The sequence below is a fragment of the Halichoerus grypus genome, chromosome 3 (assembly GCF_964656455.1).
Source record: "Halichoerus grypus chromosome 3, mHalGry1.hap1.1, whole genome shotgun sequence".
Classification (NCBI taxonomy): domain Eukaryota; kingdom Metazoa; phylum Chordata; class Mammalia; order Carnivora; family Phocidae; genus Halichoerus; species Halichoerus grypus.
The window spans coordinates 84,122,927-84,148,454 of NC_135714.1; the positions used below are offsets into that span (position 1 = coordinate 84,122,927).

Here is a 25,528-nt window from a genome sequence, read left to right on the forward strand (position 1 = left end):
ATCAAGTCCCATATGGGGCTCCCTGCTCAGCAGGGAGTCTGCTTCTCCCTTTCCCTGCTTGTGCGCTCTTTCTATCAAATAAATAAATAAAATCTTAAAAAAATAAAGTGAAATGTTTCATTCTTAGTTTAGAGAGAAACAGTAAACCAGAATTTTAGGACAGCAGTTTGTAGCAGCGATGTCAAGTGGAGGCCCCCTTATAGAGTGGAGGAATGGGGTGTCAGTCTTTCAGTGAAAACAGAGGTTGACCAGGCTCAGTCAGGTACCTGCCTTCTCTCTGTCCCCTGGTGTCCGTTTCTTGGCAGGAAGCTAAAGGAAATGGTGGCTTTCTGATATTAATCTTTTAGAGCAACAAACCACCAGAGTCTAGGATGAGATAACAAGCCGATGGCTGATAAGTAAAAAAAGCCACAGTGTGCCCTTTGAGCAGGCGCTGATATTCTCCAGACAGTAGGATCTGATGGTTTTCAGTACCTTCGCGTTGCTAGCGTAGCCCACGTAGCAACCCCCCTGGCTGATTTGAGAACTAAAACACAAACAAGAAAAACATGCTCTGGGCCCTTAGTGTCCTCTGAGGGCTACTCACCTCGCCGTCTCCAGCGCAGGAAGGGTGGGGAACAGAGTAAAATGTCTGCGGGGGAGCCTGGTCCAGCCAGGCCCGCGGGCTCTCCAGGCAGCGCATCTTCCCAAGCGGAGCCGGAGGCTGCGAAATATGCAGATATCCGGGCGCTGGGCGTGCCGCGGGCTTCCGAGGCTCCGCCTTCCCCGCACGCGCCGGGAGGCCCCGCCGAGGGAGGTCTGGCCAGGCGGCGCCGGAGTGATTCCCCGCGCAAGCCCGGGCGGGTTCCGGCCCACCGCGGCCACCCCGCGCGCCCTCCGCTGCGTCCCCGCTGTGGCGGCGCGCGGCCTTCCCGGGAGGGGGAGCCCGGCGGACCGCGGGCCCACTTCCCGAGACCTCGGCGCGGCCACGTGGTGTGGCAGTGGCGTGTTCTGGCCGGGCGGCCGGCCCCGGGGGCCAGGACCAGCGCGTCCCCCGGGGAAACTCGCGGCGAGCGCGGACCCCGGCGACGACGAGACCCGGGTTAGGACGCGCAGCGCCGGCTCTGCTGGAGCCAGGAGTGCAGGCCAGACAGCCAGTTACAAGGTTTAACGTTCCCTAAACCAACTTCTACATTTTGGGTTTTAACTCCGCCTTTCAGATGTGCTTTTTACAAGTGTCTTCTCAGATGCGGTGGGAAGACAGGATTCTTTGTCTGGGTCACCAATTCGGTGGGATAAAACACTTGTCCTCCCCCCCACCTTTTTTATTGCTTCTTTAACACTGAGCCCTTCTTACCGCATCATTTTAGATTTTAACCTTCCCATCAGCAGTTTCTTTTTTCCTATAAAACTCTCTTTCTTTCCTGTATATTTCCGCCCTCCAAGCGAGTGTGTGTATATGCGCGTGCCCCTTTCGGGGTAATTTTCATTTCCTTCAGGAATAAAAATTGTCTTACCTGTTTTTCACTCCTTGGGCCAGTTTTAATCATTTCAAGCAAGAGGGACAACGTCAAGGAAGTGTCTCCACCAGATAGAAACCGCTCATTCTTGTCTCTCAGGCCCTCCTTTGTGAGTAGTATGGATGAACCTACATCCATCCAATAATCTTCAGAGCATCTAAAGTGATTACTGTATTTTCCTAAACTGCTCTTCCTTTCCTAAAGCTTGCAGAAATTTCTAGTGGTATCCAGCTTCCTCTTACCCCAGGAATGGAATATATTTTTCCTTTTCTTTTAGTCATATGATCTTCATTGACTCATCACCCCATCTGATTAACATGACTTTGAAGAACATTGAACTTTTTGGTGAGATTTTACCTCTGCTTTTATTGTTTATAATGTTTTATCGTTTATAGTTAGCTAAAAGAACTAACTCTGGGGAAGCCTTTGTGAATGTTAGAATTCATTTTGTAGAATTCATCCTGTGTTTATTTAGAATTCATTTGTCATAGCTATACATACACATGTATACTCGCTCACAGCATAAAGTACTTCATAACATACTTGTAAGCTTCAGTGTTCCATCACTTCACTTGATGAGAAGTTACAGCATTTTGATTATGAAACACCAAAAAAAACAAAAACAAAAAACCCCAAGTCATTTGGTCCAACTCCCTAATTTCACAAACCAGAAAACTAAAATCCAAGGTCAATTGGGTGACTTGGTCTAGGTCACAAAACAAGCTATCTGTGATGCAGTTGTGGACTACCTGGTCCAGAACCCCAAAGCAGATCTTATAATCAGTGGACTCTTCAGGAATGCTAGTCAGTATATTCTTTGCTGTCAATTTTAACTCTTTTTCATCAACCACATAATATTCTTCCTCACATATGTTATCCTTTTATTGTCCATTTCAAAATTTTCCTTGTTAATATGAATTAATATTAATTATAAATTAAGGTTCTAAAAGGAAAGACTAAGAATAAATGCTCATTTATTATCTATATGGACATCATACCATTTGATCTTTTGAAGTAGCAACAAATAAAAAACAAACATAAAACCCTAAAACTAAAAGAATAAGAAAAACTTCTTCCTAATCTCTTATAGAATTATCATCCACAATTTGCTTAAGCTTTTTTGTTTTTAAAGATTTTATTTATTTATTTGACAGAGAGAGAGAGAGAGAGCATAAGCAGGGGGAGCAGCAGAGGGGGAGGGAGAAGCAGACTCCTGGCTGAGCAGGCAGCCCAATGCGGGGCTTGATCACAGGACCCTGGGATCATGACCAGAGCTGAAGGCAGACGCCTAACTGACCGAGCCACCCAGGTGCCCCACTTAAGCTTTTTCATGGAAAAAAAAAACAAAAACCCAACAACGTTGTAACCATTTTTTAATTGAATTATAATTAACATACAATGCTGTATCAAGTTCAGGTGTACAACATATTGATTCAATAATTCTATACATTATTCAATGCTCACCATGATAAGTGTAGTCACCATACAATGTTATTACAATACTATTAACTATATTCTCTATGCTGTACTTTTCATCTCTGTGACTTATTTATTTTATAACTGGAAGTTTGTATTCCTTAATTCTCTTTTTCTATTTCATCATTCCTTGAAAATTTTATTTTCTTTAATTTTGTTTCCTATTATATGATTCACTTATATTTATTTACCCAGAGACTATTTCTAAATTTCATGTCCTCTTACTATTAACCTGGAATTTGGTGAAAAAAAAATCTACATTTAACCTAAAAAATATCACTCAAATTGCCAATACTGCTAGTTCATTATAAGTTTCTTAGGCCCATGCCAAATATCATTGCTTATTTTAAGAAAGATTTTTTACTTAAACTAAGAAGACAGTACTTAATTTTGAGTGATAACATCCGTTAAATATAAACACTTGATGATTATTTTTCTTTTATATAATTGATCAACAGTATAGTTCCGAATCTAAAGTCCTTTTAAGGTAAGTTACTGAAGCCAAATTCCTTCCTACCTTGTTTTCATTTATAATGGTGTAAAATTTTAAAATTAGTATCCATGTACAGACCAATGCAGAATTGTACAAAATAGTTGAATAATTTGAAATAGAAAGAAAATACAAATTAATACCTTTTTCTTAAAACCTTCCATTTTTCATATTCCCATTTTAATTTTATATGCTTGCAAATTGTGGTTTATTTTTAAACTATTCATTTGCAGTGAGTTCATTATCTTTTATGTCATCTCCCTACAATGATTTCAGAAGAGGTTAGAAAGAGATTAATATATTTAAAGAATCTGACTCTTGTGAACAATGACATAATTAAAAAGGGCTTGTTTTCATTAATATGCCATTAATAGGAAAGACATGAGGGGTGAATTTTCTTCATAACCAGGTTCACTGTGGACAGGAGGGGCCTGCCTTCCCAGCAAAGAGATCAAAATCACAAGCTCCAGCCTCCATCAATGATGACAGGATTACCTGTTACATAGGCAGACTGCAGTGATAAACACAAGGAGACAGAACAATTAACCAGGTTTAACACAGGTTGTGTTTCAATTTTCCCCTGACTGAGATAGCTAAACAATGTATTCATGGTAATAGGAATACTCACCTAACAAACATTTTGGAAAATCTGAATTAAATTTTGGATGATTTGAAACAGCAGCATGTTCTTGTGATCTGGAGTTAACTGGCCTCTGGCTAGTGTTTTAGCACAAAAGTCACATTCTAAGCAGGTAAAGTTTGGTGTCAGAATCAGAAAATTAAGTTTAGTGATATGCAGCCACTCCCTAAATTAGGATAAAGTATAGGCTAAAATAGTACATTTTCATTTTGAAATTCAGAACTATTCTAAAGTAGCTGAGTTTTATGCCATTAATAAATTTTTGAACATCAGGTGTCTGTCATAAAGTGGTCATGTCAATTACCAAACAGAATTTTTTATATAAGATATTGTATATTTAGTTGATCGAAATACATAGGTATTTCCAGGAGCTGAAGCACCCTAAATGTGTCTTTAAAATTTATATGAATAATAATTATTACATCTGTTAAGCTATGAAAAAATATTCTACACTAGTTTCAGATATCCAAATCTGTACGAAACTAAGGGAATTTAAAAAATTACTTTTTTTTCCATGGAATTTTTCGTTTTCCAAAGAAATAAAGCTGAAATAATCCTTGTGGTAGGGGTTTAAAAATCTTTTAACTTAAGCGTGGATAGTAAATTTGTGTTCTTACTTTTACATTTATCTAAAGCCTGAGACAATGGAAGAGGCAGGAAGGAAAAACATCATAGTATGAGAACAGAAATTTTTAAACTTCAATCTATGAAAACTGATCAAATACAGTAGATAAACTAGGGGGTTATCAGACACTTTACCAAGAAATGACCCCAATTCCTCAAAGTTTTTTTTTTTTTTTTTAAAGCAAGCTTTCTGTTACACATATAGGACTCCTCTGGGTTCCTCTAAAAGTCCAAAGGTCTTTTGATTGCACATTTCAAGGCAGAACATTTCCAAATATTTGGTAACCTAAGCTCTGGCTAAAAAGGGCAGTTTAGCTCCTCAGCAGCACCTCCAAATCAAATGAGCTCTTCTGTAGATACAGTCAGAGAGACCACAAATGCCAATAAACTTGTTCTATTGGTAATTTGTTTAGAAATTCCTGCAGCGACTAACAACTGTCGTTAACAGTCCCGAGAAGTGGTAACTTCTATCACTAAAACATTTCAACCACTGTATTTGTCACATTCACCAACCGCCTGGTGTGTACCAAGTTACTGTAAAGAAGAGCTAACGCATCAGCAACACACCTCCTCACTTCTGCCTGGGTCCCTTTCTTCCTCTCTCCTCATACACTGCAGTTCCCTGGTCATGTAACATGCAAACACATAAAACAGAGAGGGATGTTCTTGTGCTCTATACCTTATAAATGTAGCTTCTGCTTTTGTAGTTGTGTGCCATTTAAGAATATATACAATAGCCATTAAGGAAGAAACTGGTTACTAAATAGTTGCAAAGTGGAAAGAGATAGAAATAGGAATTTCCATACGTGATGACAAACAAGAATTCATAGAAAAAAAAAGCCAGTAGGATTCTCTTAAACTAAAAATACTAGATGCCAATTCTGTGTCTTCTAGAGACAATTACATCTGTTTAACTCTCTCCCCATTTCACCTGAAGCTCTCATAATTTTGGAGGTTCATTTCTTGACTTATGTTTAGTCAGGCTTTCCCCAATTATAATATTTGAAAGCTACTGTCTCATAAAATTGAGCGATTTAATTTTTTCAGTGCTCCATGTCATTTGCTACAAGCTTTAGTGACATGTAGTGTTGAATGAGGAAGAGCTGGCGGCTCAGATCACGTGGTCTGTCTTTGAGCAAATTAAATCACAACTTATCCCTATCTTGTAAATGCAACCTCTTAGCATATATATGTTGCAACTCTCTAACATGACATTTTGATAAGCAAATCGTGGCCAAATGAGGATAATGAACTCCCTGGGAAGAATAGTGCTTACTTCATCAGAAGCTAAGTACACACACAGCAGGGCTATTTCTTCTGGGGTTGCAAATCTTCCAGTCTTCTGTCTCTTCAGGAAATAGTTCCGTGCCTGAGACAAGAAACCATGCCAGGTATCAGTAATGTGAGGTGAAGTGTGAACTCCTCAGGAGGTCAAAGACGAGGAATCTATAGAGGTTCCAGTGGCGTGCTGCCTTGATTAATCATGTATGATACATGAGAATATCATTAATGTCATTAATTGTGGACCAAGTAGGACTATGGTGACTTTCAAGGTACTCAAACTATGTGTTATGTTAAACCTACACACACTGTTATCAGATCAGTTAAAGAGGAGGGCTTTTTTTTTTTTTTAATTTTTGAAACTGTGATAAAATACACATAATGTGTTATTTATCATCTTAACCATTTTTAAGTGTAGAGTTCAGTAGTGTTAAGTACATTCACATTATTGTGCAACAGATCTCTAGAACTCTTTTCATCTTGCAAAACGGATACTCTATACCCATTAACCAATAACTCCCTGTTCTCTCCTCCCCCAGCCCCTGGCAGCCACCCTTCTCTCTGTCTCTATGAATTTGTCTACTCTAGGTAAGGAAGAGGACACTTTTCAACCAGAAGATCTCAACACAATTTAAAATAGTAGATATACCTCTTCGGGATTTGGTCTGGCTTGTATTCTTTCTTGCAGAGATGGGCTATCAACCGTTCCTAAATCAAAGGGGGACATTCAGCTTGGTTAATTACTCAAACTGAAAAAGACATTGACAAACTTTAAACTTCTTTCAATATGACACAACCATCAGTGAAATCCTTCTCCATGACTTTGAATGATAATTTCACCTCCATTTTCTATGATTTTTAAAAATACAGATCTTAATTCCTTGTGACATGAGGCAAGGACTCTGGGTGAATTGCCCAGCATTCCGAGACATATTTTAGTCACAGTACATTGACATGACACTTTATGGATTTTAAGCACTTTTGCATGTATTATCTCAGTTACTCCTCAGAACAACCCTGAGATGTGCATACATTCATATAAGTACTTCACCACTACAAGAACCCAGGATGCCTTCATGATCTCCAAACCATTCTTTGCCATCAGGTTCACTCTGGGGATCCTGAGAGATGGTGCCATGCTTGTCAGGGTCCTCAGTAATTTGGATGGTTCTACATTTTCCTCATTATCTTGCCTATTTTCATTGGTTTTGAATTCCTATTTTTAACCACAGTTTCATGTTTCTCCTAAAAAATATAATTTGAAATTATTTCACTTTAAAAAAAGTAAGAATGACGCTAAAATTTTTTAAAATCCCACTTGGTTCAAGCTCCCACAGAGCAAGTTGCCCAGATTTTTTATTAATTTATGTCATCTGTGAATTGTCTTTAGAAGACCTTTTTCTGTGGGGGGCTGACAGTTCTCTGGGCAACCACATGATACCTGTAAGGTCATAACAAATGATTTTACAGTCATACCCTCTGGTCCTGAGAGTGCCATCGGGTCGATGTTTACCAGGAAACCATTTCTCAATTTTAGCATCATTTGTCATTTCTCTGGAGAAGGTGGGAATCTTCAAAGTCAGGAAGTTCTGGCTCCTTTGTGTTTAACACCATTCTTTAGGTCACCTGTCTCCTTTCACATTTCACCGTAAGTGGGCAGCCCTTTCGACACTCAGGGTAGAAAACTGCCTTTACTAGATCACCCAGTTCATTAGGAACATTTTCTACCTTCCACATCACTATGGGCAATAGTGTTGTTAAACTTTCTGGAGCCACGTAACAAAGATTCCCTTGTACCCAGCTTCCAATAATATTTTCTTCACTTCTCTCACCCATAGCCTCCTAACAGCCCAGGATCCTACCAACAGTATGCTTAAGACACCTAAGCTTTCACTTAACAATATCCTCAAAATCCAGTTTTAAAATACGACTTTGATACCTTCCTACCACTCAGACAAGTGAGCATCATCTCTTTCATATGGCTGCTATCAACGGCTATTAACTGAAACCACAGAGCAAGCCTATGCTTTCTACTTCGTTCCATTGTCCTGGCTCCACTGTGTCCGTGGCCCAGACTGACACGGCGTGCCCCCGTCTACACAAGCCTGGTGTGGAAGAGTTGCGACTACACCACCATCAGCACCATCCCAGACACACTCATCCCTTGTCAGGTTTTCTCTGTGACTGGCTCTTGAGTCACAGCTAGTTCCTTGTTCCAGACAGTTTGATAATATATTTTCCAATCTTCTGAAAAGTCCAGCTGCTAAAAACAACTACATTTTCCAAATCATTTTGCCATTTATTCCACTGGGTAAATGGTACCCAAAATAGCTAGAGTCAGGTGTCACCAGTGGGTATGTTAAAACCCAGTGAAACCGTCTTGCCTATATCCTCTTTTTTCTTGGTGGTACCTACGTTTACCTTTCTAGTCCAAGAAAACTTAGAACACCTCAGTCATGGAAATTCTGCAGCTTGAAGGGTATTCTGTATTCCTCTTTTAAACTGATAAGTCAGCAAGGGGAGACCATGGTGGAATATATAAAAATCTCGTGTGGAACTTTCCAAATGACACATGATTTACCCCATCAACTCTTTCCCCAGATTCTGGCATGCACTCTAGGTTTCGAAAAGTTCCATGGGTAACTGCGAAATGCTTCTTCTCTCCAACCCCCCAGTACCAGTTGTGAACCCCTGAGGGCCGCCTTGATCCTGGAAATGTGATATTTAAATCCTTTTCAGAGAAGCAGCTAGTAATTCTTCTTAGGCTCCCTTTTGGGTCAGTGGAACCCAGTGGAAGGCCATATCTACTTCTTAGACATACCCACAGTTATTAAGAAAATAAGTTATTCCTATGAAATAAGTTACAGAATGCTTTTGTTTGGACAGATCGAATGTCCTGTCTACTAAGTTCTGCTTTTCTTCTTTCCTTTCTATGGGAAGTCAGCATACATTTTGGTAAAAAGCCAGATAGAGAAGGATAGGCTGGGTGGCTCAGTCGTTAAGCATCTGCCTTCAGCTCAGGTCAGAGCCCAGCATCCGGTTCCCTGCTCAGCGGGAAGCCTGCTTCTCCCTCTCCCTCTCCCCCTGCTTGTGTTCCCTCTCTCGCTGTCCCTCCCTCTGTCAAATAAATAAATAAACTCTTAAAAAAAAAAAAAAAGCCAGATAGAGAATATTTTTCACTTTGAGAACCATTTATTTGGTCAATTACAACTGCTTAACTCTGCTTTGTAGCAGGAGTGCGGTCATAGCCAATATGTATGCAAACTGGGTGAGGATGTGTTAGAATACAACTGTCTTTACTACACAGGTGGTGGGCCAGATTTCTCCTGCAGGCCACAGTCTGCTGGCCCTCTTTTGATAGCATCAAGGAGGGTGTTAACCCCTCCTTTTTATTTATGGGTCACCCCAGGTGATTGACAAGACTCAGTAGCTCCCTATGTTCTGGGAAGCTGCTCTTACTTTCTTCCTGTGGTCCTATGAGCATGGTCTACTTTCCATCTTTCCCCTGACAGGGGCATCTCTGGTCTGCTTCCTAAACACCAAGCTCTGGCCAGTTGTGTGTCTTGGCCACGAGATTTGGAATTGTTCCACACACATGAATACCATTTAAACCCTTTGCATCTGTGGTTCCTTCCTAATGACTAAGAATCTCGTTCCCATCCTACTGTTGGACTGTTATCTTTTTTTTTTTTAAGATTTTTATTTGAGAGAGAGTGAGAGAGAGAGAGAGAGAACAAGCATGAGAGGGGGAGGGGCAGAGGGAGCCCGACCTGGGGTTCGATCCCAGAACTCCAGGATCATGACCTGAGCTGAAGGCAGTTGCTTAACCAACTGAGCCACCCAGGCGCCCCTGTTGGACTGTTACCTTAGTAAGCCTAGACCCTTGTTCATTTGAGCTTTTCCCCAATGACAGGATCCAATATAACGTGGTAAACAAGCTTCTGTGGATGGGTTGCGCAGTGGCAGCCCTGTGGTGCCCGCCTCACCTGGACACACGCAGTTGCACCTGATCCCCTGCTGGATGAAGTCTGTGGCCACGGACTTCGTGAGGCCAATCACAGCCGCCTTGGTGGCGCTGTACACACATCTGTTCATAACTCCTGAGGTGAAAGGAAGACTCAACAATCGAAGGAACAAAACAACAGTCTCCTTGAGGAAGGGAACACAACTGACTGTCCCCAGGGACCACTGTCCTGTTTCCTGCCATCCCACCCTTTTTAAAATTTGGTGTCAGGTTTTCTCCCTGAAGAGGGCCGGTTTCTGACTGTGGGAAAATAATATCGTTCCTGGCACAACTCAGTCAAGACTGAGGCGTTGAGAACCTGCACTTAGGTGATGGCAGCGGTCTTAGGTTTTCATCATCGGTGGGCAGAACCCTTGGGCGGATTCCAAAAGAGAATCAGGGGAAAGAACAACAGAACAAACACCAGACCAAAAAATGAAGAGGCCTGTGCCCTCTCTTTGCCTTCCTGTCTTGGACAGGCTCATGGGTGTTCTTGAGTTGAGAAGGGACGCCACCTCCGCGGTAACTCTTTCATTTGAAGTGTGCAAGTCCGTCTGCCGGACTGTGATGTCATTTCCATTTGGCACTGCAGTCCCGGCTCTTGGACTTGCCTTGTGTTTAGGGCCCGGATCAGCCGACCTGGGGAAGCACTCCCCCATATCAGTGGTGCCAGCGCTTTGCACAAACCCGGGTGGTAATACTGTCACACTGCAGAAGATGTGCACTTGCCTGACCCTCCCCCTTGCGGACCGTGAGGGGCACATAGTGTTCGATACATCTTTCTTGGCTAATTAAATGGATAAATATTTCCTTCTTCCGGCTTGATTTTCATGTTCACATCCATTAGAAGGAATACAAGGAAGGGCAAATGAAACAAATTTATTTTTTACGACTGGTTTACAACGAAGGCAAAAAAGACTGACAGTAAGGAACTTAATACCAATTTTTTAAAAAGTGGTTTTGAAATTATGTGTGGGCTTTATAATCTCTGCTATGCTCATTGCAAAAACCCACAGCTCGTGAAGGTACGGGGTCCGTGCATCGCGATTACCAGAGGAAAACAGACCTACCTTTGACGCTGGATGCCACGGACGACATGTTGATAATGTTGCCAGATTTCTGTGCAAGCATCTGCCAAAACAAAACAAATACCAAAAAAAAAAAAAAAAAGCCACTCTGTAAGATAAGAATACGACTTCTTTAGAAGATTTGCATTTACTTATGGTTTGCAGAAGCATCTTATTAGCTATTAACATGAAGCGCTGTTAGGCAGTCTTAACAGTCTCACCCAGTCATTACGCACTCACTGGCAGGAACATTTCCCAGGGGGATTACCGCCTTCCTTTGGCACAAAACCATCAGCAAGGCCAAGAAGGAACTCTGAGCTAAATGAAAAGTTAATGAACATTAATTGTTACTTTGTATTCCTGCTGTTGGAATACTCTTACTTTGTTTGACACGTTTGTTGAAGACGTACTATGATCAGATACAGTGGTAGGTCCAGGAGTTTGGAAGATAAATGACACACTCCCTGCCTATAGAGAGCTGCCAGCCGACTGGAGGGGTTGACATAACCAGCATCTGGCAACAGACAGCAGAGACCTCCAGAGAGGGGAATCGGGGTGGCGGGAAGGGACCAGTCCAGGTTGCAGGACACTCAGAGGAGGGTTCCTAAGGAGGAAAGAGGTGGGCTGATTTTTGAAAACCAAAGTATTAGCCAGAAAAATAAAAGAGAAAGGTGTTTTAAGAAGCAAGAACCACACGTATCGAGGCTGTATCATGGAACTGGAAGGAAGGGATGGGTCTGGTTGGAATGCTAGGCGTGGGAGGAATGAGGCTGCAGAGGCCAACGGGAGCTAAGTTTAGGAATTTGGGCATTACCCTGAGGGCAGTGTGGTGGTGACAATGAGGGGTTTAATGCAGAGCAGCGGCATGTTTACATCTGGGGAATACTAAGATTACTTCGGCACCCTGTTGAGGAGACCCACTGGAAGCTGATAGAGTGATTTCGGAAAGGACTGATGAAAGCAGAGATGCAGAAATGTCTGTGGGCAACAGGGGTGGAGATGGTTTAGGTAGTAAGTGCAGGACGTGGTAAATGGTTATACGCAGTGAGGCCTGCCTCCCTCATCGAAGAAGTGTTTCCTAAGAACACTTCCCTCAGAATTCCCCCAAAGTGTGAAGGTCTGAAGACGAGGGTCTGTGGCTGTTTTGTCCTCCTACATGGTACACAGTAGGTGGACCATACACTGTGATGAATCAAAATCTCTTGAGGTGCTAGTTCTTTTTTAATTAATTAATTACTTTATTTAGAGAGAGCTTGAGTGGGGGTAGGGGCAGAGGGAGAAGGAGAGAGAGAATCTTAAGCGGACTCCCTGCTGAGCGCAGAGCCCTACATGGGGCTTGATCTCACAACCCTGAGATCATGACCCGAGCTGAAATCAAGAGTCAGACGCTTAACTGACTGCGTCATGCAGGCACCCCGAGATGCTAGTTTAAAGTGCAGGTTGCTGGGCCCTGCCCCAGACCTAAAGGAATGATATAATGAATAAAAAAGCTACTAGGAATTAAAAATGTTTTCAGATGAACGTATACTTAAGTATAACATGTATGTGTGTTTTCCAGGGCATGTAGGTAGGTCCGGGGGCATGGAGACCCATGAATGCTTGGGTCTCCATGCCCCCGGACCTACCTACATGCCCTGGAATGGGGAAGGAGCAACACCTGAAGAGCACTCCTGCCCGATGGGCACTACCTTCTCATTGAAATCAGGCTCGGAGGATGACCATAAACAAGGCGGGGCTGGTGGACACGGAGAGTGGTCAAGAGTTACAACAAGCGCTGAGAGGAAATGGAAGACCACCACCAGAGAACAGAGGAAGGAAAAGCAGGACATGCTGTGCCATGAAAGTCAGGTAAAAAGTTTCTAAGAAGAAAGCGTCTCAACAGTCAGTGTAGAGGGAGAAGTCGCTTCTGCTTCGGTGAGTTGCTCTAGCCGCTTTCAGACAGAGAGGTGCAGGAATGGAGGTGAGTGACTGGTCCAGGGAAGAGGCTGCCAAGATGATAGGTCTCCCTATAGTATTCCCTTCCTTTCTGTTTTGATATTTAGTTACTATTTGCACCCAAGAGCAGAGAGTCTAAAACAACCTAAGGCATTGTGTTGGATGGATTAAAGAGTGCAAGGGGAGGCTGAGGCGACCCTACCAAGTCAAGGACAGCAGCAGGGGTGAAAGTATTGAACCCAACTTGTTTGTGCGATAAACAGGATCATATGAAATGGGGTCCTCAGAAAAAGAGACCAGGAAAATTAGTCAAGGCTTGAAAACAAAGCCTTAACATTATTCTTTCTTATCCAACTTTGCAAATAACCCATTTTTACTTATTTTTAATTTTTTTCCAGTTTTATTGAGCTATCATTCTCATATGTAACCTGTTTTTAATACCTATAGAATACATATACCCCAACTGAATATATAAAGATGAGCTATGAAGTAAGTTCAGTCTCTCATCTTCAGAAATGCAGCAATTCCTCAGGCAAAACTTTAGAATATAGTCACTAGGAGACGCTAGTGCTGCCCCTAACACTTGTTCCATCCATTCGACCAGGTCTGTCTGCTGGTTCTAGAGCCCTGTCCTTGCCTCCTTCCATGAGGTCTTCTCCACACCAGCTCAGTGCCTGCTGGTAGAGTGTGCGTGCTCCTCCTGACTCCCCATGCGACAGCCCTCTCTGGCAAATATGACTTGGCAACTATAAAGTGAAGTGCCTAGTACGTGGTGATCCTCCATACGACTGACCTCCCAGAAGCTCAGGGAGGGGCTAAGAAAGAACTCTGAAAAACTCCCTCTAGCTGTAGATCTAGTTAGTCCTACCCTAACCCAGCTCTTCTGTCCCCACTGAGCTCAGCTGGCAGACCTTGGTTTCTTGGGTCTTTGGTGATTCCATGTCTGACCTCTACCTGGACTGACAACCTAGATTCATTCATTCATTCAACAAATACTTGCCAAAGCACCTCTATGTGCTAGAGAATCTTTTAAGATACAGCAAAGGGGAGAAACCTCCACATAGCCGAGACTTCCCTGACTTCGGATTTTGCACTGACCTCTTCTTACAGTATTTTCAACTTGTTCTTTGCCTTTTGACTTAAATTCCAGTCTTGGAATGGTTTTCAGTATGTCTACCCATGAACAAAAATTTCCAAAAGTGTTTCTATGTTCTGACCACCTGACTTTTCAGGTCTGCCTGGACTCTAAATCCTGGCTTCCCCTGGAAAGTTCTAACCTGGAAATGTGCATCACAGTTAATGAACCCAGAGGATCCCAGACAGGGATCATGTAATTTTTTCACCCTCGTTTTAAATAGAATAGAACACAAGTGCCATCTCCCACGGTGCACGGTGAAGGAGGGGCAGAGTTCAGGCTGTGAAGCCAGAGTCCGAAATCTGGGGTCAGGTTGGTTACTGTCACTTTCAGAAGTGGCATCGACTCCTTCTGATTGCCCATCCCAATCATTAATATCTCTTGGGATGTTTTACAAATGGGTGTTACTGGCTCATATGGATTATTGTTAAGATGCTTTAAATCATAGGTAAACTCACTAATTTGCAAGTTAGTGTTTGATATTTCAAAAGTTAACGCTTATTGACAAGTTTAAATTTCAGCTCCACTGGACTATATCCCACCCTTGCTGCCTTCACTCACATTTGTAAAGCGTTCCAGACATGAAGTAGGCTGGTTATGCACACGTGACAGCTTACCCCCTGCGACCTAAGCTTTCTCCTCTTACCAGAGCCTCTGCTTCTCTCCCATATTCTAGGATCAGTCTTCAAAAAAAAAAAAATAATCCAAGTTCCAAATAACATAGATTCTCATGAACCCCAAATAAGCAGAAAAAATGAGATTTATATTAAAAAAATTTGCTAGTGCAACATCCCATGGACCCACTGAGAGATCCTTTCTAGGTGCTAAACAAGCAGATTAAAACAAATTCCTTTGTTTCCAAGTCAGGTTTTCCTAATTTTCCTTTTGATGTTCGTCTTGACATTAGGTTGAATGTTTAGAGCAAAGCATCGGCCCTGCGTTGCCATTAGAAAGCTCTTCTCTGTGCTGGGTTGGCAGCATTCAGTATGTCCGTCATCTAATCTGGCTGGGATGGAAGAGAAGAATGCTCCTCTGCATTTCACTAGGGTTCAGTTGACAACCTTGGACTGAGCTAGTTCTGTGGTACTCAGTCAACCCCTTTCATTGTCTGAGCTTGTGCTGTCTGCTTACTCTTGGCTTGTCAGTTCATTTGAACTCAAAGTTTTTCATATTTACACTCCCCTCTCCCCAGAACACCTAGTGTGCGCTTTATGTCAAAAGGCATTTAATGCTTGTTTGTAAAATAAAATGAAGAACATTGATGAGCTGTGTGAAGGCTGTGGAATTCAAGGGTAGCCGACTCAGGAGGCATGCTCTCTCTTTAGCATACACTGGCTCTCACCTCTCTGGTACCTCTGTGGCTCAGCTAAAAACAAGGAGAGTATCAGGGAACAGAAAAGCAATGGGGGTATGTCCATCCTGAGAGCATGTGCCTAGATACTGAAATTCAAGAAGGGGCCCACCTTCCAGGGTTCAGATTCTACTCTACCCACTTGATAGTTATGTGACCTTGGGCAAGTTATCTCACCTCCCAGTTTTATCCTCTGTACAGTGGATGTGATAAAGTAGTACCTACCTCATCACATTCTTCTGGTTCTGCATGCCTCCTTGCTGTCCCTCTCCCTGGGACCCTCTTCCGAATATACCTGAATGGCTAGCTCCCTCATTTCACTTAGACCTCTATGAAAATTCCAGCTTCTCAGTGAGGCCCTCCTGGACTTTACTGATATCCGAGCTTCTTTTTCTTCATAGTACTTCTAATCACTCCCCAAGTTCTATGTCTCATTACCCATTATCCTGTCTCCTCAAAAATGGGATCTCCCTTATAGAAAGGACTTTGTTTAGTTTTCTGATGTGTCTTCTGCATCTAGAATGAAGGAGACCTGCAAATAGAAAGTGCTTAATATTTCTTGACTATTTCTTAACTGGAAGGTTAAATGAGTTAATTTATATTAAATGCCTTGATATAAATGTTCAGTACAGGTTTGTCATTATATTAGCTACTGTCACTCTTTGGCATATGTGAGGACCCTTTCTCGGTGCCCACTGCGGAGACCTACTTATCCAGTGGTGCTTATCCTAGTGGTGGCGGTCCTTACTTTAGGAAGAAATGCCTTGATCATCAAGTACATGCTGCGGACATTGAGATTCATCGAGAAGTCCCAGTCTTTCTCCTCGCAGTCCAGGATGGTTCCGTGATGGACAAAACTGGAAGAGGGATTGATCAGTGGGGAAAAATGATCATTTAAGAAGATTTGTATTCCATTTCCTTACCATTTTTTTATTGTTGTACAATGAGACCATTGACCCTTCCCTTATGAAGATTTTAACAATTCGGAATATCACTTAGTACATTAGGTTAATGAGTATCTAACAACTTAAGCTAAATACATTTATTTGAAAACAACATCCTTCTTCTAAAAGAAAAAGGCAAAAGTCTGAGGCCACCCAACATAAGAATCTCGGCAGCAACTGCACAGGAAATATCAAAAACAAACGTGAGCCTAGGGCGCCCGCCCTGACTCCTATTTCAGGAGCTATAGTGCCCTCTGGTGGCACAGATTTAGTGTTTTCAAAGAGAAAATCAAATTGCAAGGAAAACCACTGTCTGCACATTTCAGGGTAGCAAAGAAATATTGCTATCATACGGTTCTAACATACTGAGTAAACAGAGCAGAACAAAACAGAACTCTTCAAGCAGGCTTCACTCCTTGTCAAGTCACACTCGTAAATAACCTGCTCATCCTTCGTATGACAGCAAGAACCACATGCTCTACTTCTATATCCCTTATGTTGCTGAAAATTTAATGTGAAGATGTTCAAAAACTAATTTCCTAACTGATTTTTTTTTTGGTCATGGCTCTCAGTATATTCTCATATAAGGGATGAGCAGTTTATAAAATAGATTGCCATATATTGTTGCTTTAATTTAATTTCCACACAATGTAACATATGACAAACTAAAGACGGACTTTTTTTTTTTTTTTTTTTTTTTTTGCTCTGAAGCATGATTAGGAAGAACAAAAATATATTAGAAGGCTCTGGAATTTTTCTGTCAATGCGGCAGTACAAATATAACACTCCATAAGAAAAGGGGAATGTCACTTAGTTCCTGTGTAAACGTCCATTGTGCTCACCTCTACTGAGCTGCTCCTGAGTAGGAAAACTGCTAGCGCTACCTGTCGTCTGTGTGGTGGGTCCAGTTCCAGTCTCCCCACATTCGCACCTGATTCGGCACGTTGGGTACCACCCCAGTTAAGTTCAATTAAGCCACTCTCTTTGTGCTCTCTACAGAAGTGTAACACGTAGACTTCTTTTGCTGGGTGGGGCTCATTGTCCCGATAAGAAACCCTGGGCTTGGGAGGTGTGTGGAGGACTGGCTAGAATGTTGTGCCAAAAAAATGGGGAACACCTGCATTTCAATAGGCTGAGTACTTGGTTTCTGGTAAATATGCTTTGTTTTAAAGACATCTACTGGAAAACAGTTTTTCATTTTATTTTATGTCTTAGTGGAGCATCCACAACCAGTCCATTGGTGTGAGCTGTTACCAGCCTTAAGAAGAGCAACAGGTCTGGATTACTACCAGTGCTCTTGAGTTGACCATAATTTCCCTTAGGACTCAAGCCCGTGTCCACTTCTATGGCTTTCTCACCTGCTGAATCTCAGAATAAAAATTCTGTCTAAACTCTAGCTGTATTTCCTAAGAAATATATAATGGTTCGTGATGAATAATTTTGCCATATTATCAAAAGTGATTAAATAAGTCATAGAAAACTTTCTGTAAGGACAGTGAAATTAAAAAGTATGAATTACCCAGCAACATTAAAGAGAACATCAAGTCTCTCAATTTCATTGGCAAACTGGTCAATTTGTTTCTTCTTTGTGACGTCAAGGGTTCGAATTTGAATACCTGAAAAATAAAACAAAGGACACGATTTACCTTTACTCATAAAAATGTTTAGCCTTGAAGATTTAGCTGTTCTGAAATGTGAAGACTGTAATATTTGTCCAGTTAGGCTTCACAGGATTGTTGGCCATTAGTAGGGTCTTAGAAATCTCAAGAATCTTATTAGTAAAAATCTTCAAGTCCTCCCCATCTTGAGCTCTGTATCAGATGCCTCTCAGTAAGCCAGCAGTAAGACCTTCAAGTGGGTCCTCTCCAGCGTTTCCTTTCCCCAGAGGTTGAATCACTGCTACAGTGATGTTGAATTCTGAGGTGCGGTGAGCTAAGAGATTGTTTCTATTTGTGCCCTTTACCTTTATGTCAATTCTTTTATTTACTAGATATGACTTTGTTGGTCATGGGTATCATCACTTACGTCTGGACTAAACTGCAAGAAGAAACGAGAGGCCAGAAGAAGAGATGAAAACACTGTCCATGAGAGATCTGGTGTGGGATCTGAGAGAGACATGCTGTACCAGCTCAAAAAAAAAAAAAAAAAAAAAACAAACCAAAACAAAACAAAAACCCTAAACCAACAAATAGGCTTTTTGGTCATTTTTATGATTTTAAAAATATATGGTTTATTTTATTCTTCCCTTTTGGATATAGAAAAGAAAGATTATAAATGAAGAAGGGGAAGACTAAAATTGAGTTTCAGAAGAACTTCCTTTGCTTTGTGCTTTTCTAGGACAGCAGCTTCCCTTAGACTTGTTGAAATGGTAACTCCACACGGTCTAATTCAGTTAACTAATTCAGTGAACTCAGTTGTGTTTGATCACGTAGCCAGTTCTATTTTGCCAAAACAGTTAACTTTCAAATGAGTTCTATGTCCTGATTTCTTTCTGAGTAACGCCAATCGAAGCCCTCTGATGTTGGAATTAAGGTTCGGTGTGGTACAGTGAGGGACAATATGCACCCAAACAAGTTAATCTCTTACAGTTTCTGATCATGATGTGGTTTTAAGGCTGAGCTGTCTCCAGTATGAGCATTTGAAATGCAGCTAGTCTGAACTGAAATGTGCTGGAAGTGTAAAGTACACGTGCATTTCAAAGATTTGGTATAAGAAATGTAAAATATTCCATTTTTTATACCGTGTATGTGAAATTTTTTTACTGTGTAAATTTTTTTAATACTGTGTATGTTAAATTATAATATTTTAGATGTATTGAATTAAGTATATTATTAAAATTAGCGTCACCGGTGTCTTTTTACTTGTTAAATGTAGCCACTAGAAAATTTACAATTGCACATGTGGCTCACATCATGTTTCTGTTGGACAGTGTTTCCCTCACAGAGAGGCACTCAAGTGGAAAGTCATCATTAAAAGTTAACGATAAGGGGGGGCGCCTGGGTGCCTCAGTCATTAAGCATCTGCCTTCAGCTCAGGTCATGATCCCAGGGTCCTGGGATCAAGCCCCACATCGGGATCCCTGCTCGTCAGGAAGCCTGCTTCTCCCTCTCCCACTCCCCCTGCTTGTGTTCCCTCTCTTGCTGTGTCTCTCTCTGTCAAATAAATAAAATCTTTAAAAAAAAAAAAAATTTAACGATAAGGGATGCTGGGTGGCTCAGTTGGTTAAGCATCTGCCTTTGGCTCAGGTCATGATCCCAGGGTCCTAGATATAGCCCCAAATTGGGCTCCCTGCTCAGTGGGGAGCCTGCTTCTCCCTCTGCCTCTCCCCCTGCTTGTGTGCTCTGAGAAATAATGAAATAAAAGCTTAAAAAAAAAAAGTTAACAATAACAGGGGCGCTTGCTTGACTGGCTCAGTCGGTAGAGGGTGCAACTCTTGACCTCTGGATCATGAGTTCAAGTTCCACCTTGGGCTAGAGCATACCTAAAAACAAAAAGTTAGCAACTGTTAAATTTTCACATGTAATTTTGTAACTGAGGACTGAATCCTTCAACATGTTGCATAAATAAAATATTTTAGGTATACATCTTAGAATGTTGTTTATACATTTAAATATATAGATTTTTGTCTGTAGGTTTGCACAATATAGATTTGATATCAGAGAATCAGGCTCTAAAGAGAAGGCCAGTGGAACTGAATGGGTAAGGAATTTTCTTTCAGCATCTGAGCACTATTGCTTTATAATACTTTGCAGAGTCTGAATCCCAAGTTCACACTGCCAACTTGCTTACCGGGGTACTCTTCCAGTTCCTGAAGTTTGGACTCATTGATATCTGTAGCGATGACTTTGGCACCTTCTCTTGCAAAAGCCTGGGAGACACAATATACAAGTAAATCCTTTGTTTATTTGATTTGATTCCATTCTCATGAATGGAAAGTCAGTTAGGCTTTCCCCCTTTATCTTATTTTCATTGTTTTCCCTATAAAATAGATGGAATTTCAAGCTCTCTACTCTCACTTCACCCTTCCCGTTATTATTTTTATCATTAATTAGGACAACGTGACATACATTGTGCTTGTCATCTAACTTTGTCCCTTTAAGCATTATCAAATAAAATCGTGTTTTTAAAAACTAGTTAATCTCTTACTGACACCTCTCAAAATACTATTCTGTGATGTGATAGCCTGTATTTCATTTCTGAGCAAGTTTTTATTATTTTCCACTTCTTCTTATATTCCAAATAATAAGAGAAAATGGGTTATTTCAACACTTTTTCTCCTCAGACTATACTACTGTTTTCATAAATGTCAAATACTTTCATTAAAGTCAATACTTTAAATGCATTAATTAGCTCAGGTGGGGGTTATAATGTGCAAGAAGTTGGTATAAATTGGAAGGTAAAGGTAACCTGATAGTCTTGTAACTCTAGAGTCCTCTACCTGAACCGATGTAATTTCAGAAAGCTATACATTCCCGTAGGGCCCCTGCAGTAAATATATCATAGTGCAGAGAAACTGAGGCAGAGGAAGACGTCTCTCAGAGTCAGAGGTTATCAGTGATGTCACATAATAAACATGGGAGGTGTTCATGCCTTCATCTTTTCCCTGGGGGTCAGGGATAGCGACTTTTCTTTTTGTAACTTAAGACAACAGAAGCACAAGATAAACAAGAAAAAAAAAAAAAGCAGAGCAGAATTAAATGACCATGGGATCTGTCCACATAGTTCAATACCTCAAAGTTAGTAGGCAAACCACAGATGACAACTTACTATGGCAGCTGCCCGGCCAATCCCCTGAGCGGCAGCTGTCAGCACGATGACCTTCCCATCAAGTCGACCCATAATGGAACCTGTGGCTTAAGCTACAGACACGTGTTTAATGGCTGAGCACCTGGTCCTGTGCAGCGATGTCTAGAATGAACAGTTCAGTGAACTCTTTAAGAACTTAATGATAGCATTTCTGTACAAATCGTCCCATCATCTGAATTCTCCAAGAATGCTGACTCCAGATACCTAGCTGGGTATTATCAAAAACATTTAGCACAACCCACTGAAGTGATACATTGGACATTAATCCACCAATTGGTTTCTTGAGTACTTAGAGAAGACAGCATCTGATACTAATAGAGCAGGGGCGGGAGTCCTTCCCCTCACTACCACCACCGTTGTCCCCACTGTCCCTATATACAAACTGTTATAGCATTGTATGTGTCCTTACTAGTGGGGGCTGCTTCTTGATTTCTCTGCTGTAAACTTTTGTTGGGGTTTGCACTATCAATTGTCTATGGCTTTTCCTTGTCACTGGAAAGATTTCATGGTTGGCCTCAGAGTCATTGAACAAAAGAGCTGGAAAATCAAATCACGTCCGGTCCTCCTATTTTATAGATGAGAAAAGTGATCTGACTTGCTCAAGGTCACAGACCCAGTTAATGACAGAGCCAGAACTAAGCTCAGGCCTCCTGACTCCTTTGCTATGTGAAATTTCACCCCACAATGCTGCTGATCCTCTCTTGAAGTTTCAGCGTGCTACCAGCAGTAATTTTCAGAACGGAGGACTGAGGAATTCTGACCTAGGGAAAATAAGATATGCATAAGATATTTGGTTCTTGGACTGTAGATCGCAGGATGAGAGGGAATGGCTAATGATGAGGTTGGGGTAGTTAAGAGTCAAATGATGATCAACTGAGGCCGTCTTCAAGGAACTGAGTACATTTTCTCACCCCATTGTCCTTAATGGGTGCCTCTGATCTCACAAGTCACACAATGTCTGCTTTGTCCCAAGGCATCACATCCCATTCCAGGCAAAAAAAAAAAGAAAAAGAAAAAAAGAAAAAGGTGGTTGGGAGGTGGTGGTGGGAAATAAAAGCCAAAAGGCTTCCAGTGTCCTCACTTTCTTCAAGAAGCAAGCCTTCCTCAGAAATTCCAATCTTCATTTCACAGGCCAGCTCTAGCAGCAGGCGCTAGGAATTTGAGAATTTTGTTTTCTAGCCTCTATAAAGAGAAAAGCTGGGGCGGGGGGGGGTAGCGAGCCCACAAATGGTACATGTACAGATAACCTACACAATCACCCTGCTCAATTACCTGCCTGATAAAGTACAGGTAGCTAGCTAGTCTTGCCTAGAGGACTCACATGATCTAGTCCATTCTGTTGGAACCTATCTCTGTTCTCCCCAGCCAACCTTGGCTTTTTGCTGTAACCAAGCCTCCAGGCTTTATCTAAGCTCGGAATGCTGAGGGGCCAGTTAATCCTGTGGGCAGTGGGCACCAAAGGACTGATGGAAAGAGTGTGACACAAGCAGACACGTATTTCAGAAAGACCACCGTGGAGCAGTCCCGGCGGGGGTCGGGGGCTGGTTTCCTGGGGAGGGTGTGCTGTGGCCTGAGGGGCCCCCGGTGAAATTGTAGGGAGGGAGGGGATGGAGACGGGAGCAGGACGAGCGCAGCGTTTCATACAGGAGGCTGGGCCTGGACACCAGTGCACTACCTTCAAAGGGATCATGTGGTCTGCGCCGTGTCTCGAGGTGTGAACTCAAACCTAGGCCTCGGATTGCAGGTCCAAGAGAAGACCTCGTGGGTCGCGCTGTTCCTGCGGTCTCGGGCGGGCGCCCTCTAGGTCCGCACGCGGCCGCGCGGGCTGTGCGCTGAGGCCCGTGCGCGAGTTCGCACCCACGCGAAGGCGGTCCCACTTTGCGGGACACAGAGACCTTGCGGACCCTCCGGCCACCGCACGGCCCTGCCGGCGGCCCTCGCTCCCAGCCCCGCGGTGGCTGGGGCCTCCCTCGGGGGGTCGGACGGCCGGTTCTCTCATTTCCTCTGGCACCAGCATTTTCTCTAGTACACGCTTGCACGCTTAACTCTGTGTTGGAGTTTTGCTTCTCAGAGGGCCCCACTAACAAGCGGCTCCAGGGACCTGCTTACAGCTTCACCAGTGATGTTCTCGGAGCAAGTCTGCATTTGCTATGCGCCCCGGAGGCTGAGCTTTTACAGTGCCCGACCTCCACTGATGCCAGGGAGTTGCACGGTTTTGTTTTGCTTTTTTTTTCTTTATTCTTACACGAGTGATACATTTTCACTTTAAACACGTAAAGAGTTGAGAGATATATATGCTTTAGAAAGTAAGAGACTCCAATAACCGCCCCCCCCATCTTGGGCATGGTGTATTAAAAAGCTGTTATTTTGCCCCCCATCGTCGCATGGCACGGAAGGCACGTACCAAAGGTTTCCCCAGGAATCGCTGACACCGGAGAGGCGCTTACTGAACAACTGCTCAAGCACAGAGCAGCCGCTTCGCTCACTCTGAAATCTCCTCCTCGCTGGCCTTGTCTTTCTGGGGCCAAATTTTGGGGCCAAAGCCTCACTGCTGCAATAAACTACACTATCAAACTAAAATGAATTTATTTGGGAAAATGAGGACAAGCGTGACCTGAAATGGTAAAATGAGGCAACTCTCAATAAATGCAACGTGAAAACCACACTGAGAAACTTACATATACCAAAACTTCAAACTTGTTAAAAACACACCCTTATCTTGATCTAACTGCTAAGATTAATCTTGAAATAGGTACCTTGCAGAACAAAGCAAATCTAAACCTCCCCCTTTCCCAGTCTGAAGTGTCATTTAAAAAATATTAGGAAAACTTACTTTAGAGCAGCAAGTGGATGTCGTCCTCCAGATCCCTGGGCGAGCAACAAACTTGAAACCTTTGTACAGAAGCAAGTCAGGCGCTTAATAATGCATGTCGGGATTTGTAGTTTCCTTCAGTTTTAAGAAAAGGAGGCGCACATTTATATACTATATGTGTGTATGTGCTGCCATCTAGTGGAGCTCAGGTAGAACGGCTAACTCCAAGGAGAAGGTGAAAAAGGGAAAAGCACCTTAGGGCTTACTTAGGATAGGGAAATCATTTCCTTCACTTTAATCCAAGTCTTTCTTTGTTGTTTGTTCGTGCCTGCTATGTGCTGTTCTAAGATACTAAAAATTTAATGAGTCAGAAACATCACATAGAACAGAGCAGGGCAATAAAATAGAAGGACCTAGGTCATTTAAGATAGTGGAGGCTTCCTTCCTTCCCCTTCACCAAGATTGTTTTGAGGGAGAGAAATAAAAATTCCCTTGTGTTTAAGGTATAGTTATGGTTGTTTTGTCACACTCTGTCTCTTCTAACACTTGTCCATATTTAGTGGCCGGGGACCAGGCCAGGCATCTCGGGGACACTGAGGGGCAGGGTCCGGGTAGCACTCTGAGCTTCATAGTGTGGAGGCTTGAAAGGGAACATGTTGGGTAAGAGCAACAAAACAAGTCTGGCCGAAGAGAACAGAGATAATAGACTAGGTCTAGGACTAGGTCATGTGTGCCAGGCTTAGTAAGTCATACTGTAGCAGGTGTATAATTGAACAGAGTGATTGTGTAGGTTATTTTGTGCATGTACTATTTATGTTGGTTCATTCAACATCCACCTACCTCACTTTCTCCTGCCTTTTATTTTATAAAGGCCAGAAAACAAAACTCTCATATTCCTAGCCTCCTTTGCTGCTAGAGCTGGCCAATGAAATGCAAGTTGAGGAGGATTTCCTTTTGGATAGAAAGGCAAGGCCACTCTGAAAAGCTTTCCCTTCTTTTTGCCTGGCATGTGGATCTGCCTTGGGACATGGCAGTCACTGTGTGACTTGGCATGAGGTCAGAGGCACCCGTCAAGGACAGAGCAGGTAAGGGAAGGAACCTGATTCCCTGAAGACAGCCTTTATGCCACAGCACTAAACTAACTCCTCTGGGGTTCTTTTTTTTTTTTTTTTTTAAGACTTTATTTATTTGAGAGAGAGTGAGAGAGCACGAGCAGCGGGAGGAGGTGCAAAGGGGCAGAGGGAGAGGGAGAAGCAGACTCCCCACTGAGCAGGGAGGCGATGTGGGGCTTGATCCCAGGACCCCGGGATCATGACCTGAGCTGAAGGCAGATGGGTAATCCACTGAGCCACCCAGGCACCACGCCCACCCCTGCCCTGAGATTCTTAGCCGAGAAAAAGTAACTTCTTTGGATCACATTTTCCCCCAGGTTTTTGTCTTTGGAGGGAAGTATATTCACAATGGT

At 42.5% G+C, this 25,528-nt stretch overlaps 2 protein-coding genes and 1 long non-coding RNA gene across 10 annotated transcripts in view; 1 reads left to right on the forward strand and 2 right to left on the reverse strand.

Moving 5' to 3' along the window:
• The window catches only part of SLC9B2 (solute carrier family 9 member B2), a 58,723-nt gene extending 57,908 nt beyond the window's left edge, over positions 1–815 (reverse strand). For all 5 annotated transcript variants that reach the window (XM_078069020.1, XM_078069017.1, XM_078069019.1 and 2 more), the window contains exon 1: positions 587–815. The gene's annotated coding sequence lies outside the window, so the exon portion shown is untranslated. The remainder of the gene's footprint in view (positions 1–586) is intronic.
• On the forward strand, positions 767–15,332 carry LOC118549242 (uncharacterized). Of its 2 annotated transcripts, XR_013446420.1 has the most exons (6): positions 767–1,144; positions 1,520–1,608; positions 1,777–1,844; positions 12,786–12,928; positions 13,620–13,780; positions 15,058–15,332. It is a non-coding gene; the product is annotated as an uncharacterized LOC118549242 (long non-coding RNA). The 2 variants fall into 2 exon arrangements; XR_004924005.2 differs by lacking the exon at positions 1,520–1,608.
• BDH2 (3-hydroxybutyrate dehydrogenase 2) lies at positions 2,856–24,153 on the reverse strand. Of its 3 annotated transcripts, none has more exons than XM_036113509.2 (10): positions 24,085–24,153; positions 21,213–21,304; positions 20,235–20,313; positions 17,965–18,061; positions 16,250–16,358; positions 11,084–11,144; positions 9,997–10,110; positions 6,660–6,718; positions 6,006–6,098; positions 2,856–3,976 (listed from the first exon to the last, which is right to left on the reverse strand). In XM_036113509.2, exons 2-10 carry the CDS (start codon positions 21,282–21,284, stop codon positions 3,923–3,925), a joined length of 738 nt encoding a protein of 245 aa, XP_035969402.1. In that variant the 5' UTR covers positions 21,285–21,304; positions 24,085–24,153; the 3' UTR covers positions 2,856–3,922. The 3 variants fall into 3 exon arrangements, with proteins under 3 accessions (XP_035969402.1, XP_035969400.1, XP_077925154.1); XM_036113507.2 differs by having other exon boundaries at positions 21,213–21,353; positions 24,085–24,138; XM_078069028.1 differs by lacking the exons at positions 9,997–10,110; positions 24,085–24,153 and having other exon boundaries at positions 21,213–21,353.
• Positions 24,154–25,528: the final 1,375 nt, after the last annotated feature.

Coding starts and splice junctions, on each gene's coding strand:
- BDH2 (XM_036113509.2), bottom strand. CDS start 21,284: ATGGGTCGACTTGATGGGAAGGTCATCGTGCTGACAGCTGCCGCTCAG. Junction 11,145..16,249: donor TCAAGGCATTTCTTCCTAAA/GTAAGGACCGCC, acceptor TTGTTTTGGCAG/ATGCTTGCACAGAAATCTGG. Junction 3,977..6,005: donor TGTACTTAGCTTCTGATGAA/GTAAGCACTATT, acceptor TTATCACTGCAG/TCTGCCTATGTAACAGGTAA.